This window comes from Biomphalaria glabrata, chromosome 16 (assembly GCF_947242115.1).
Source record: "Biomphalaria glabrata chromosome 16, xgBioGlab47.1, whole genome shotgun sequence".
NCBI classification, from domain to species: Eukaryota; Metazoa; Mollusca; class Gastropoda; family Planorbidae; genus Biomphalaria; species Biomphalaria glabrata.
The window spans coordinates 21156912-21173054 of NC_074726.1; the positions used below are offsets into that span (position 1 = coordinate 21156912).

Here is a 16143-nt window from a genome sequence, read left to right on the forward strand (position 1 = left end):
AGAAGTCACAAACTAAGTTAAATAACTTCTAAGAGAGAGAAGTCACAAACTAAGTTAAATACTAATCGATAATAAAACTAAATTAAATACTAATCGATAATAAAACTAATTTAAATACTAATCGATAATAAAATAAAATTAAATTCTAATCGATAATAAAACTTAATTAAATACTAATGGATAATAAAACTAAATTAAATACTAATCGATAATAAAACTTAATTAAATACTAATGGATAATAAAACTAAAATAATTACTAATTGATAATGAAACCAACATCGTTTTTTTTTTTAAGTCAGAAGACGTCAAACACTTTATTATGTCAAACATTTACAAAACACAAATGTTTTTGAAAGCATATATATTTGTTGAGAATTGTATCACAGGTTACTAAGGATATTTAACATATGATAAACAATGTGCATACAAAAATATATTCATTTCATGTTTCTAAAAAAAAATAACGATTACTCCATGTATTTTGTTATTTTATTTCAATAGTTAGTGAGCAATCACCCAAAAACATTAATGCATGCATTTTTTACATTTTTAATTATGCTCTGTATGTTCATGCGCATATTGTGTGTGTGTGTGTGATAATACTTGTAATCATATACTCATTAAATTATTTTTTTTAATAATGTCAATAAATTTACATATTTAAACATAATACTATTGTTATCTCAGTTTAAATGGTTTTAAAATAACATTTTTCTAAATAAAAGTTTATTACGAAATTAGTTTTGAAAAATATAAGTAAGGGGCATTAATTCACTTTTCACATTTAATGTGATAAATAACAGTTGACCTTTGTTCTACTTCAATCCTATTTTTTTTTTATTCTAGAACTTTCTGGGCCACACAATGATTTGTTATAAAGCCAATCATTTTATTATCTATTATATTTTTAAACCATTTTTATAATTCATTCTTAAAGAAAAACATATATAAGAAATTTATTAAAACCCAATGTTAAGCATTGTTACTTGTAAGAGTAAAACATTATCAAACATATTTTAACCTGTACACAAAATTATCCGTTGTTGGTATCTATAGAATTCTTTACTTCTTCTATACACATGCCTGACAGTGTCTATTTTTTTGGCTATATTGATATTGAATATTTAATCTATTAGTCCCTAAAGCACACAATATCTTACTGTGTAAGTTAGGATAATAATAATCTTAATGGTCACAGGAGATTAGTGTAGTGGGGATTGAGATGCAGGTAGGTCATAGTTCAAAGAGCTAAAATTTGTAGAAACACTTTTAATTTATAGACAAATTCTATATACAATAAACATTTTGTAAATAAGAAACAATTGTAAACACTGATTTATTTTGTCTCTTAAAAAAATACTTTTTAAAACATTCCTGATATATTTGTATATATATATATATATATATATACACAAGCTGTGGTATATGACAAAAAAAGTCTTGTTATAAATCTACTGAATGTGTTTACATAAAGTTGATGGAGAGAGGTTATCACAAAAATAAAACAATTAGCATAGCGCTAATAAAACAAACAAATGAAATATCTGACGAGGTCTGAAATCAAACAGAAGACACTTTATATGATGAGTCTGAAATCAAACAGAATACACTATATGACGAGGTCTCAAATCAAACAGAAGACTTAATATTCTGTCTTGATCTAACATAAGCATGATTTGCCTAGAAAGATGTTTTAGTTGGAACATGAAAAGGTTTACTGGGACATGAGGAGCTTTACTTTGTACTTGAGACATTTTCCTTGAGTCGTGAAAATGTTTTGCTCATGGAGGCCTTTTTCAACATGGTGATAAACCTGGGCTTACTAACCACACTGTATTCACTGGACAGGGCCTCAAACATTAGATTCAGTACAGTGTTTTCCAAGATCTGTTCCAGGACATTACCAACTTCAGGTTGCCTGAGGAAAGAAAATACAGATTTAGTTTTTGTGGCAAGTCTTATTTTAGTTGTAGCTGTTGCTCAATTCACAAACATAAAGCATATTTTCTGTGACCTTTGACTTCTGGTTGGGATTGCCAAAAAGTAGCCTTCAGCTCCTGCCTTTCGATGCTCTTTTTCTACATAAGACCTTGTCAACATACCACATTAACATTGATCCTCATTTATTAATGCTTATGTAAATACATAGGTATTATACAGAAAGCAACTAATACTAATTGAAGGCTTTCTTATCTTATCTTATCTTATATAATACAGACGTTACTTCAAAAAAGAAGATGATTACCTCCTACGTGTCATGCATTCAGTCATGCATATTAACCAATGACTTAAATTCTGCCAAGTCACTGGTTTTCCTGGCTAGCTCAAGCAATCCCTTTCATGCCCTAATAGCACTAGGGAAGAAGGAGTATTTGTAAAAATTTGTCCTAGCATATGGGACGAGGAAAGTGCCTTTATCTTTGTGTCTTTCAGAGTATTTTATTAAATTTTGTTTTTATATTTGAACATTATGGTTCAGTGTTTTATGTATAATTGCTACTTTACTTTTGAGTCTTCTGTCCTGAAGGCTTTCTAAATTTAGTGATTTTACTAAAGGTGTCACTCTAGTCAAATGTGAATATTAGTTTGTTATGAATCTCACTGCTCTATTTTGTGTCTGTTCCAGTTTCTTAATGTTTTCTTGAGTTGAGAGGTCCCAAACGGAGGATGCATATTCTATTATTGGCCTAACCAAGGTTAAATAACATTTTAGTTTTATGTTCTTATTTGATTTATAGAAATTTCTTTTAATAAACCCTAATGCTTTTTTTGATTTTTTTTATAGTTTCATCAATAAGTGGATTCCATGACAGTTTTCATTTATTTTAACACCTAGGTATTTAGCATTTTTAGACTGTGTTACTGGTTTGCCATGAATAAGATAAGTGGAATTAATTTGTTTTAGTTTTTTTGTTACTCTTAACAACTGACATTTTTCTGGGTGGAAAGACATGCTTCAATTTGATTTGCATTTCTGTAATTCATCTAATTCTCTTTGTAAAATATCTGTGTCTTGTGTTGTTTTTATTGTTCTATATATTTTGCAATCATCTGCAAATAATCTAACTTTTGTTCCTGAAGTAATGCAATTTGGTAAATCATTTATGTAAATTAAGAATAGTAGTGGACCTAAGACTGTTCCTTGAGGTACACCTGAGTTTACTGTTATCGGTGTTGATTTAGAGCCATTTATTATTATAGTTTGTTTTCTCCCTATCAGAAAATCTTTAATCCACTGATGCAATGGACCATTAATGCTGAAATATTTTAATTTTTTAAGCAAACTATGATGGTTAACTTTGTCAAAAGCCTTGGAAAAATCTAGTAAGATATTATCTAAACTATTATTATTATCTAAACTATTATCTAAACCTTTTGAAAAATCATCAATTAGTCCTATTAGTTGTGTTTCACATGATCTATATTTCCTAAAGCCATGTTGGTATGGGGTGAGGACATTATGTTTGTCTAAGTGGTTTATGATGTTGCTACATATTATGTGTTCTATGATTTTACATGTGATGCTGGTAAGTGATACTGGTCTGTAGTTTCCTGGGTCAGATTTTTCTCCTTTTTTAAATAAGGGAGTGACATTAGCTTCTTTCCAGTCCTTTGGTACTCTGCCCTGGTTAAGCGATGCCTGAAAGAGTATTTTGAACTCTGGGGCTAGCTCATTGCTTAGTTCTTTGAGTAATCTAGCTGGAATACCATCAGGTCCAGAAGCTTTATTTGGTTTGGTGTTGGCTAATAGTTTTTGGATTCCATTTTCTTGTACTACTATATCTTCTATCTTGTCTACTTGGTTCAAATTAAGTAATATGTCTTTGTCTCCTGGGGCTGAGAATGCTGATGCAAAGTATTTGTTTAGGATGTTTGCTTTAGTTTCATTATCATTATGTATTATGTTATGTTCATCTTTTAATGACGCTATGCCTGTTGTTTCCATTTTCTTAGACTTAATGTATGACCATAGGTTTTTGTTGTTATCTTTAGATATTACATTGTTTATGTATTCACTCTGCAGCTGTCTGCTTACTTTTTGGGTTAGGTGTTTAATTTTTATATACTTTTTGTTAACTCTTTTTGCCTTAGTTTCTTTAAATTTTCTATATAGGTTTTTCTTCTGTTTACAAAGCTTCTTTAGTCTATTATTAAATCAGCATTTATTTATTTTGTTTGATGAGTATTTAGTTGGTATATGATTTTCTATAATGCTTTTAAGATGGTTTTTAATGAAATTCCAGAGGTCATCGACTGGTTGGTTAATGTCTTTTTCTAATAAGAATGTTTGTTGAAAGTTTAATGCAGCTTGGTGTAGTTGTGTTAGGTTGCATTTATTCCAGAGTAAGATTTTTCTCTTGGGTTTTGTTTTGTATTTCTCCAAAGATGCTTGCTCTCCATCATGGACATATGGTGGGACTACAAACAGCAATGTCCTTGCTAACGCCGGTGTGGACAGTAGAGACTTCTTATGGTATGATAGTTATGCTAGTCAGAGCACATATTCCATATGGTGGATTAATGTATGTCAAAAGCAGTCTTTTTTGGTGGTCAACCTAACAGAGGTGTTCCATGGAGGTGCTTTAAAGACCAACCTAGATGCCAACTAACTTGCCTTAACTGACAGAGAGCACCTGGTGTCAGTTGGCTTCAGAATGAGACATGTGCAGGTCACTTACAAAGGCCACAGTATACATATTTGAGACCAAAAGAAAATCTGCTGAGGACAGACATACATGGCAAAAAGAAAATCTAAATTGACCATGATAAAGCCTGCGCTAGATGTTGAAAAATAGGTAGGTCACAGCTGGGGCTGCATAGGCATGGGAAATTCATCATTAATCTTCGGACTTAAAGACAAGCCTAATAATTACAAATACTATTAAATTTTGTAAGCTAAATAGAGTAAGGCAAGTTTAAATTTTAAATGGCTTTATTCTCCCCCACATAGCACTATAGAGCTGAATAGGATCAATGATATAATACACCCTGGGAACTTGCAGAATTCTGTTTTAACAGGTCTGGGAAACTACCAGCTTGTATGTTGATGGGTGTGTGTATTGAGCTGAATGAGTTTCAAACATGACTTTTGGAAGAAAAGAAAGGATTTAAGCATCTCAAGCACTCAGTCCCATGGAATTTGATGATGATTTTAAATTTGGATTGACAATCTTACTTTTCAACAAAGAACAGTCAAGTAGCAGCTTACAATTTTCATCAAAGCGAGAACAAAATTTTTTCCTTTAACCCTTAAAGTGCTGAGCTGTTTTACAATGAGTGCCTAAACAATGGAGGCTAAACTACCACACGCGCCTTAAGGGTTAAGCAATCCCCATATTTCTCCCCATATTTCTCCCCTTCCATGCTACAAACCTTTTAATGTCTTGCTCAGTTTCTCCATCTTTCATCAAGGCTTCATCACTACCTACATTGGACTTTGAATGTCTCTGAGTACCACTTAATGTGCTTAGTGCATCCAACTGCAAAAAAAAATAAAAAATACTTAAATGAAAAGAAAGGATAATATAAGATAGGATAAATAAAGATATAAATATAAAATTTCTTAATGTCTGGCTAAATGCCCAGTGCACTTTTGCTCTCTATGCTACTATAGCATAATCAGTGCACTCTTCTTCTCTATGCTACTATAGCATAATCAGTGCATTCTTCTTCTCTATGTTACTACAGCATAATCAGTGCATTCTTCTTCTCTATGCTACTATAGCATAATCAGTGCACTCTTCTTCTCTATGCTACTATTGCATAATCAGTGCACTCTTCTTCTCTATGTTACTATAGCATAATCAGTGCACTCTTCTTCTCTATGTTACTATAGCATAATCAGTGCACTCTTCTTCTCTATGCTACTATAGCATAATCAGTGCACTCTTCTTCTCTATGTTACTATAGCATAATCAGTGCACTCTTCTTCTCTATGCTACTATAGCATAATCAGTGTTCTCTGGTCTTCTTAAACATGCTCAGATATCTTGTCTCTTGTTCAATCTTATTGAGGGACAAGTAGGATAGTTATATCTGGACAAGGTGTCTGGGCTGATTTTAGCTTGAGTTATATCTGGACAAGGTGTCTGGGCTGCCTTTAGCTTGAGTTATATCAGGACAAGTTGTCTGGGCTGCCTTTAGCTTGAGTTAAATCTTTAATTAAAATGTACAACTTGAGTTTGGCAGAGAAGTGGTTAGGGCCATTCAGACATATGCCTAATGCAGTTTCTAATATTATGAGTAATTTACTATATATGGTAACAAGAGCCTCAAAATGTTTTTGTCTTTTTTTTTTCATAAATATAATTACATTTTTGAAACAATGTGCCAGTATGACTGTAGGCATAGTGTTAGCAAACACCTGTGCACCCAGAGATAGAGGAGGGACTTGGCAGGTCCTGTGAAAGTTGACCTATGGGTGGTAAACTAATCCCATTATGTATCAGTTATCAGTTGGTGTCTCATGTGTGTAAAAATCATATGACACAAAATGAAACATTATCTTGATCAAACATTCTGAAACTTTCTTATACAGTTGTAATTAAAAAGAATTACATACTTTTAAAAACACAACATAATGTTCATTTTTCTGGTGAAAAAAAATGGTGAATCAAATACAGCAAAATAATGGACTGTCCTGACCAGGGCATGAAATATGGACCCTCCAATTCAACAACTCCGTCTAACTGCAATACAGGACAAGGTGAACAAACAAATCAATCAGCCAGACTGCCCTAATAGAAAGCATAACAGCTACTGGTGCAAAGCTTTGCTGTCAAAATGGGTGAGACATTCTGACTGAAAACCAAACTAAACAAATGTCTGAGAAATAAACTTACTTGCACACCATCTGGAAAATCTAACTTTCCCATGTCAAACTCTGATTCTGGTAATATAGTTGTTCTAGAACTTATGAAATAGTCTGGGTACTGTCAACAATAATGATATATTTTTATATTAACTAGTATGAAATAATAACAAGTTCTATATTTGGACTTAATCATATAAAGAAAACAAAAAATAAATGATTGAAGCTGGAGGATATTTTTAACTTCTCTTCAAATCATGAACAAAACACATTAATAAAAGTCATTGTACTTCACAAAATATTAAGGCACGTGTATATCTCACTAAAACAAAGTTTTTGTGGAGACTGAGTGGTAAAGGCATTGACTTCCAAACCAAGGGGTCTAAAATTTGAATCCTGTTGAAAACTAGGATTTTGAACTTCAGGACTTTAAGAATGTCCCTCAGTCCATCAAACTGTACTGAGTAGCTGACATATGTTGGGCAAGTCAAGGCCATTGATGTTGTGCTGGCAACTGGACACCCTGTTGACCATCAACCAGAAAACAGATGAACTTTACATCATCTACCCCCCCCCCCCATAGATCCCAAGGTTTGAAAGGGGTACATATTTACTTTTTAAAAACTTCTTATTTAAGTCTTGCACTGATCCATCTAAAACTAGATCAAGTTCTTGGTTTAGAATAAAAAAAACTCTTGTGTTAACATGTACTATATACTTTTAAACTATACAAAGCAATAAAAGTTCATGAAGTTTAACATGATATGTTCTTCTTGAGATTTAAAAAAAACAACATAAAGTTAAGTTGTTATAGGTCTTCAGTCAATGCATTAAGTTTAGATAGGTGGGCTGATGGAGGTCCATCCTGCAAGATTTAACATAAAGTTAAGTTGTTATAGGTCTTCAGTCAATGCATTAAGTTTAGATAGGCTGGCTGATGGAGATTCATCCTGCAAGATTTAACTTAAAGTTAAGTGATAAAATATCAACTTTATGTGTTTTGTTTTTGTTGTTGTTTTGCTTTGATACATCAACCAAAGACTGGCTGGTCGTGTGGTATGCACTTTGGGACTGTTGTTTTTAATGATCCTGGGTTTGAAACCTGCCTGCTTCTATCCTGAGAGATGTTTGGGCTAAGCTGTAATAATTTTCAATTCTTCACCCAAAAATATGTAAAACAAAAAAAAGATAACTTGTATGAACTGCAGAAAATAAAATAAAAAGATGGAATCAATTTTGCAGGTTTGTTAAGCTGATAACAGAATGATGGAATAAAATAGTCAGTAGTGATGCCCTAACTATGTCTATGAGATGTGAGATAACTTACACTACTGTCTTGTCTAGAACTAACTTTCTGCTCTGAACTTTTGTCTACGTTGTAATCTTTGAACTGACAGAAGTATGGGATGGGCTCTTGCATCACATCCTTAATAGCATCAATGAAGTAACTATCTTCAAGCAAGGCACTGGTGATGAGAACATGGACAAAATAAGAATTAATACTAGGTTTATTAATACAAGCCTGTTTAAAGGGAGGAGATGCCTTACATGGCAGAAAGCTTAGCTACAATCATGATTGTAGATCTGAGATTTTTTACACATGATTTAAGGATGTTCCTAGTGAATTCTTACATCTGTAAGCTAAATGTCACTGTGTTGAGCTCAACAAATTCATGACCAAAATGTAATTGGCTTTTGAAAACAAACATTGGGCTCCACAACCATTGTCATGTATTCAGATAACAAAATTGTGCTCTTCACCAATCAGGAAGGAGAAACTTCCCTGTATTGTTCTGTGGTATGCACTCCAGACAGTACTAAAACATTATAATCTTCATTTCTGAATGTCAGAAAACATGCAGGTCAGTAGATCTCTATACTGATATAGTGAGACAAGTCAGTAGATTTTTATACTAGTGAAACAAGTCAATAGATCATTATACTGGTGAAACAAGTCAGTAGATCAATATACTAGTGAAACAAGATCAATATACTACTATGAACTCTGTTTTAAATGTAAAATGTTTTACATCTTTTGAATGTTCCTTCAGACTTAAGATACCGGTAGTCTAATCTTAGTCCAAACCTCCCACAGAAAAATGACTGTGTGACAGTGATGGGCATGGTATGAACCCTTGACCACTGAGATGACCAAATGATAGTCCAGTGGGCATATCACACAACTATTTACTGAAGAGATCATTTCTTAAAATCTTTAATTCTATGTGTGCTTTCTGATTGTATTATTGGTTAAGTGTCAAGACTTTCTACATAAGCGTTGTTATGTTCACACTATCAATTACACTTTTGGTCTCCCAAAGTAACATAACGTTTGCAGGTTTGGAGGTGCTTCTATAGTATTATATTGAAGAAACAGTGCTGAATACCATTCTTTGGGAGCTTAGCATCTTCAAACACAATGCAATGAAATAATTACTCCAGTGATGAACCAAATTTAAATAAAACATAAAAATCATACAAATCATACACATCATACAAATCATACAAATCATAAAAGTTGTAGAATAACTTGACAGACAAAAAATTATTGTCAAAGCACAGTGAATAACAAATAATTATTGATCCAAAATGATCTATGACTCATTTTCCTTTTATTGTCTCCCAAAAAGACTTTTCGAGATGAATATGTCATTCTTTACCCTTAGTTAGAACTTTAGTTTATTTGGCAACTCACTTATTTATTTACTAAAATATCTCCTCAAAGATGGAATCACCTAAGCTTTTAATTGAACAAAAACAAAAATTGACCCATATTCTGGTAGCTGCTATGTGCATTACAGCATGACAGTAAGATATTTATTATACTTTGGTTATTGTTTTTTTTTCAGTCATAGAAACATAAACATCACAACCTAGCCTCATCATCTCAGCTTTAGCCTTCATACAGACCTCAAATGAATATCATAACACATGTTCTGGAAAATGAAAATTAAAACTAACAACAAAGCCTTCCCTTGTAGAATGTTACCAGAAAATGCTGCCCACTTGAATAAGAGATTCAATAAAGACACTAGCCTGAGAACACTCCTTTAAAAGAAACTGTATAGAGAACAGCCTGATCTGCAAGTATCAGGGCAGTACAGCTCATATATAATACTGGTTATCTGAGCCCTCCAACTAAATAATGAGAACAAAGGACTGGAACAACTTACCGAAGGCAGCTGCCAAGGATGCTAGCAATAATATTTCCTTCAGACTTGGAACAATTCAGTTCTGTAGGTGCTAAAAACTGCCTTTTTCTTTGATTTTCAAGGCTCAATGTTCCATCAATAAAGAAGTTCTTATATTCTTTAGGAAAATTAGTCTGAAAAAAAAAATCACAATGAGATAATATCTTGATAAACAAATACAAACATAATTTTCAAGAATTGGGTGTAATGAAAGAATGATAGAAACTTTGATAACATACTTTCAAAGTAAAAGAATATGGATTTTTAAGGAAAAATGTATAGGTTCTACATACCAATTCTGGTAGCAAATATGTCATTGTGAATTTTGAAAGCTCCATCGAAGAAAGAAATGCTTCTAACAAAAGCATTTCAAAAAACAAATATATAAAATCTAAATATTGAATTGAGTTTAAAACCAACACTGTTATAGCTGGTCTTATCAGACTATACCAAACTCAACACCGTTAAACCTTGTCTTATAAAACTTTATCAAACTCATTTTGTTTTTAATGTAACAAATGTTTAAAATAATTTTTGGAGAAAATCTTTTCATTCTAATTGACCTGGACTGAGATGAACACACAAAAAAAATGACATAACTATACTTCATCATCAACTAAATCCAATTACAATGTAAAAGCCATATCAATAGCATACAGAAAAACTGTCCCTCAATTGTGACTTTAATACACAGATTGAAACAAAAGGCTTCAACACTGTATTATAAAGCACATTGTGATCTCATTTTTACTATGTTCTTTTGGGCAGTTGATGCCAGTGGTCTTTTTGAGACATGTATTTCTAGTAGTAAATCTGTATTATTCTGTACAGTGTTACCCATTGAGATGCGGACGTCATTTGTAATCTACTCTGGAGAGTTTAACATATTGAATATATTTGATACCGCTGTTATGCGGATAGGATTGTTTATTCTTGAGTTGTATCACTAACAAGGAGTGCAGTATTATTATTATTTTTGTCAAATAAACTTTATATTTGTCTGCTGAAACAGACTTAAGTCAATATGTAGTATCTATGTTTGTCACATGTCAAGAGTAATCCAGTAAGCAAGAACCCAGAAGTCTATGCATTCGCGACACACTAATAGTAACCAGCCTCACGTGTAATATTATAATACTAGGTCAACGCACAATAGAACCTTTTACAGATAGTGCTTATATTAAAGTGGATAATGCTCTAGAAAACCTAATTATATTTTTGTTTATAGTAAAAGCATAATTACTATATATCTATCAGAATGACTTTTGCAAACAATCAACAAGAAATTAATTATATGTTGTATTAGTAAATTAGTTAACTTGCTTGGAATTCTTGGGTGTCGTGTGTCCGAGCTGTGATCCCCAGATGCAGAAGTGATGGTTTTATTGGCTCTGGCTTTTGCCATAAGTTAGCCAGTTTTTTCTGGTGCCGCCTTTCAGCAATTCTTTTTTCATCTTCTGTTAACTGGCGTATTGGTGGAAGTGTCTGAAGAAATGACATACAAAATTACATTTCCCTTAACCCTTAACATGCTTATGTAATTAGTTCATTAACTTGTTTATGGACACATTCACAATGCTTGTATAACTTAGGCCCAGATGACAGTGTAGTCAACATAGTTTTATTTCATTAGTCTTTCCTTCACTGTTTAAGAGTACTCCTGTTGAATGTTTGCTTATTCAATGCAAGGATAGGTTTAGGAACAGGCATAGTTTCAAATTTTAGTCTTTTATCAACCAATGAGAAGCAAGACAGTAAAAGAAAATATTTGTCACTTTCAAAAACAATAGGTTCTGAGTCTTGAGATCAAGCTGTGACTTGCAAACCTAGTCACATACAGCCCACACATCTTCTACAGTGGGTACAGTTTTCTTTGTATCAACTCCACCTGCTTTTAAAATAAACTACAAGGGATGTAAGACTTCCAGAGTTTAAACCAGTGCTACTTTTTTTTTTAAAGTTAGTTTTTTTAGAATATTATTGTGTTGAATAAAAAAGTAAAAGTAATCTATGGGGCAGATGATGAGCTTAATGAGGGTGTCATGTGGCAAGCACAATGACAAACCACCTTTCTTTTCCCTAACTAATGTCAGGTACCCATTCGAGTAATCATGACTTAGGGGCACCCTAAAAGTCCCAAAATGGAAAATCCCAGTCTTAACCGAATTCAAACTCCTACCTACCTTAAACTTGCTCAGTTCACCATCAGTTGTTATAGGTCTTCCTTCAGCAAGTGCATTAAGTTTAGATAGGCGGGCTGATGGAGGTCCATCCTGCAAGATTTATGGGATATTTTTATGTACACACAGAGTTTCAATCATTATATTTGCTTTTTATAAACCAGGGGAAATACGCAGGACTAGAAGCAGCCACTGTGCCTTAAAAGCTTGTATAATGTGACTTTATTGTTTGTCATTTTTCAATGAAGACACACTTTTATGTCACATTGACTGATTCGAGAACAAAAAAATTATCTGGCTTCTATTTCCAGGTTTGTAATAAATGATTCAAAACCAGAAGCTATTTCCTTGCCATAAATAAATCAAACAGGATTTATTCAACAATTACAGACAGAAGCCACACAAATTGTCAAGAATGATTGGTAATTGTCTAGAGATTTGAGTGGAGGCTCTTGAAACTGTAGGCCAGCAAAATAAAAGCATGTTTGGGTGCGGTCCAAGCCTATTTCTATATGTTATATAATTTCAGTGTCTCTGGGCTCAGGACGCTCAGGCTAGAGATGAGGCCAAAGGCAAAGCACATCGGGGACTCCCACCACTTTTATTTTCCTGTACTACGCTAACCATGTGGGACTCACTAGTTATGAAATGATCCCTTGAGGAACAGTGTTTGGATTTATGACAGGGTTGTCGGAGCTTTCTTTTGATCCCTAACCTTTCAATGAACATTGTTCTTAGGAACTCCAACAGGAGTCTTATTTTGTTACTCTACTGGCCTAATCGTTTCCTCCTACTATTGTTTCCAGATGCAACTATGAGGCTGTGTAGCGCAGTCTGAGAGTCAGGATGATGACTTTGCTAAAGCTGCATATAAAAAACTAATGAATTGTATAAAATGAATGAAAGAATAATTAATGAATGTGTAATGTAATGAATGTACTATGTTTATGTGTTGGTTATGTGTTTACCACAATGTCAACAACGTGAGGAACTCTTCTGTCAGCATCCAGATCTTTTTCAGTTATAATGAATTCATTCATCTGGCGTTCTCTTTCAGCTTCCCAAGCAGACAGCTGGTTCTTATAGCAATTGTACTCATGGAGATCAGAAATCTGTTTGATGTTAAAATTTGTACAAATTAATTTCAAAATTTGAATGAATTACTATCCTGAAAATGCAAATTATTTTATTTCACTATCATGTGTGCCAAGATGTTTTTTGTAACACAATAAAACTTTTTTTTTTAAAATACTGAACACCTCTATAACTTCTTGAATAATATTGGACTATAGTAGCTCTGCAGAATATTTTCATACTTTTTTTTACATTGGCTAGGATTGGCTAGAATTATAGTTTTTTTTTTCCAATGTTTAAACTAAAATATAAAATTTTCTTCTATTTCTTTAATAATAATAAACACTATAGTGCAAAGGGTTATAAATTGCAAAAATCTCATAAGAGATAATATTTGTGAAAAAAGTGACAAATTTTATTAAATGTAATGTACTGTGCATATTTGTGTTTTTCAGAATAGTAAAAAACAATGTATATTTTTTAAAAGACAAAGACAAAAGTTATATACATATTATATGTTTTTATATTCTTGTCTTCTTTTTTTTTTACTCACTTCACAAATCAGATCTAGATCATAAAAACTTGGATTCCCTATTGCAGTGAAAGTAATCCTGCACAACTTGTGCTCATTGGGAGGGATCTCTCCTCTGATAGGGTGGATATTTAAAACCTACAGTACAATAAAGAATGAATTTACACAACCAGGAAAATCTAAAAAAAATTCAATACATCTTTCTCCTAATAATTTTTTTGTAATTTTTAAGTTAGCCATTTGTTTGTAAGAGAAAAAAAAACTTTAAATTTTTAAAAAGCAAGTTTGTTATTATTTTTTTAATGTACAAATAACATCACCACTTTACCCTGATATCCTCATATGATGTCACATGCCACTCAAAGAAAATAGAACTGTCCTTTGATTTATTGCTGATAAATACTAGCTGTCTGGCTTTTGATAACAGGGGAATATTACCAAAGGAAATTCTTTCTTTTGACAAAAAGCCAAGCTGTGGAATGATATATAATTTTTTAATTACCTTCCCTTACTTCAGCAGATAGTTGTATCAGGTTATTTGAAAATCAGAATGAATTGCAAAATTTCAAAACATTCTAATTTTGCATAGTTAAATATTCAAAATGATATAGCTTTGACTAAGTTTGTTAAAAGCCTGGCCACTCTCAACAAAACTAATCAGGATGACCATATCGTTTCGAAAGTTAAAACAATTTTGAAGAGCACTGCTGAAAATTTAAATTTTAAAATTTTCTTAAGCATTTAAACAGTGATATGGTTTAAGATTGTATATTTAATGAAAAAATAGTGCAGAACTGGATGTCCAGAGAAAATAGTTCTGGCTACTTCAAGCTTTAGGAAAAATGAACCAATCTCTTGCCTATGAAAATGATTGCAACCAAACATTTAATACTTCTGATTACACAGAGTATCACAACTAACATAAATGAAGCCATTGTCTGATGAGAGATTATTTAAATTCAATTTTCACTGTCTTTATATTTCTTTCTTGGCCACATCACAAGGTCCTCAGGGTTAGCAAAGGTCTTTCTTCAGGGAACAGTACCAGGAAAAAGAAGAAGAGGCAGAGAAAGTAATGAGAAGACAACATAAAAAAATAGATGGAAGGGATGGAGAAAGATGTGTGGTTCCTCAACAGTTCAAAAGACTACAGCAGGGTTTCTCAAAGTTTGAGTTATGCCCTTGCCAGACAAAAAAGGAGGAAGGGGTATAACTAGTCAATTTCTTTTTAAGGGAAGAAAAAAATTGGATTATCATTATCAACTTATGTTTGTATTATAACCAACTATAATGTCATTAGTAACAAAGTTTTAAAATGTTAATGCCTTAAGCAATAAACATTGTTTCATTCCCAAACCCCTTGTAAAATGTGTACCATTCTTGTTAGAGGCATCTGAAACAATATTGACTCAAAACATTTTGAAAACAACATTTTAAAACGTTTCCACTTCCACTTGCCTCAGAAGAAATGGGTGAAATGTTGGCTGTACTTAGTTATGGTGATGAAGTTTAAGCAACAAAACTAAGAAAAGGTCCTCAGCAAAATGACTTGCTTAGGACATCACATTCATAACATATTTTTTTTCTTTTTATTCCAAACTACAAAATACTAACATGAATGTGTGTAGGAGATAAAGCAATGCAGGGGAAAAGAGTTTATATTCATAATGCAGACTATGCAAAAAAAAAAGTAAATGAAAAAAATTCCAACCAAAACAAATGACTCATATAGACTTTCAAATACTTTGATATTTTGCTATAGAACTGAGAAGCTGAAGAATAGCTAGAGATTGTGTGTAGTGAGATCAGAGGATACTAAGTAATACTAGAATTCAGGTGCCAAAAGTAGGGGGGGGGGCTATAAAGTTGACTGTTCCGACATAACAGATACTAGGTTTGCGGGTCAAAAGAATGTATAGCTGAGGATTAAAATGCAGGGGGAAATGCAAAAACAGGGGAGATTCACCCAAACTACTATGCAGGAGCATTATGATGAGCAATATGTAAAAATAAAAATAAAGGGATTTTGCCAAAAAGCAGCACAGAGTTTATCTGTATCCATCAAATAAATACTTGGATATAGAACTGAGCTAAATAATAGTCTGGTATCATATCTAGGACTAATTGTATTTTTGGGAAGGGGGAGATATAGATAAGTGATATAGAATTCAGAAGGAAAAAGGTTTGTATGTAATGGATGTGAGGGGGGTGTTATAAATACAAAATAATTCACAGGCCAAACATATATATGGGTTAGTATTAAAATGTGTGCCATTCAAGTGGTCTTAGACTTTGCCTTAGACCCTGCCACACTGTTTGGTGCATAGAGCAACAAGCTCTCTCCACAGAGATCA

General features: G+C 32.6%; 1 protein-coding gene across 2 annotated transcripts in view; it reads right to left on the reverse strand.

The window, feature by feature from the left end:
* Window positions 1-1508: 1508 nt before the first annotated feature.
* LOC106078877 (cilia- and flagella-associated protein 65-like) overlaps window positions 1509-16143 on the reverse strand; it is a 46735-nt gene continuing 32100 nt past the window's right edge. For both annotated transcript variants that reach the window (XM_013239928.2, XM_013239927.2), the window contains exons 35-44: window positions 14118-14261; window positions 13811-13927; window positions 13152-13295; window positions 12187-12276; window positions 11327-11488; window positions 9986-10137; window positions 8140-8278; window positions 6844-6933; window positions 5375-5481; window positions 1509-1919 (exon numbers count right to left, since the gene is read on the reverse strand). In XM_013239928.2, the coding sequence (XP_013095382.2) occupies window positions 1736-1919; window positions 5375-5481; window positions 6844-6933; window positions 8140-8278; window positions 9986-10137; window positions 11327-11488; window positions 12187-12276; window positions 13152-13295; window positions 13811-13927; window positions 14118-14261 (1329 nt within the window). In that variant the 3' untranslated portion in view covers window positions 1509-1735. The remainder of the gene's footprint in view (window positions 1920-5374; window positions 5482-6843; window positions 6934-8139; window positions 8279-9985; window positions 10138-11326; window positions 11489-12186; window positions 12277-13151; window positions 13296-13810; window positions 13928-14117; window positions 14262-16143) is intronic.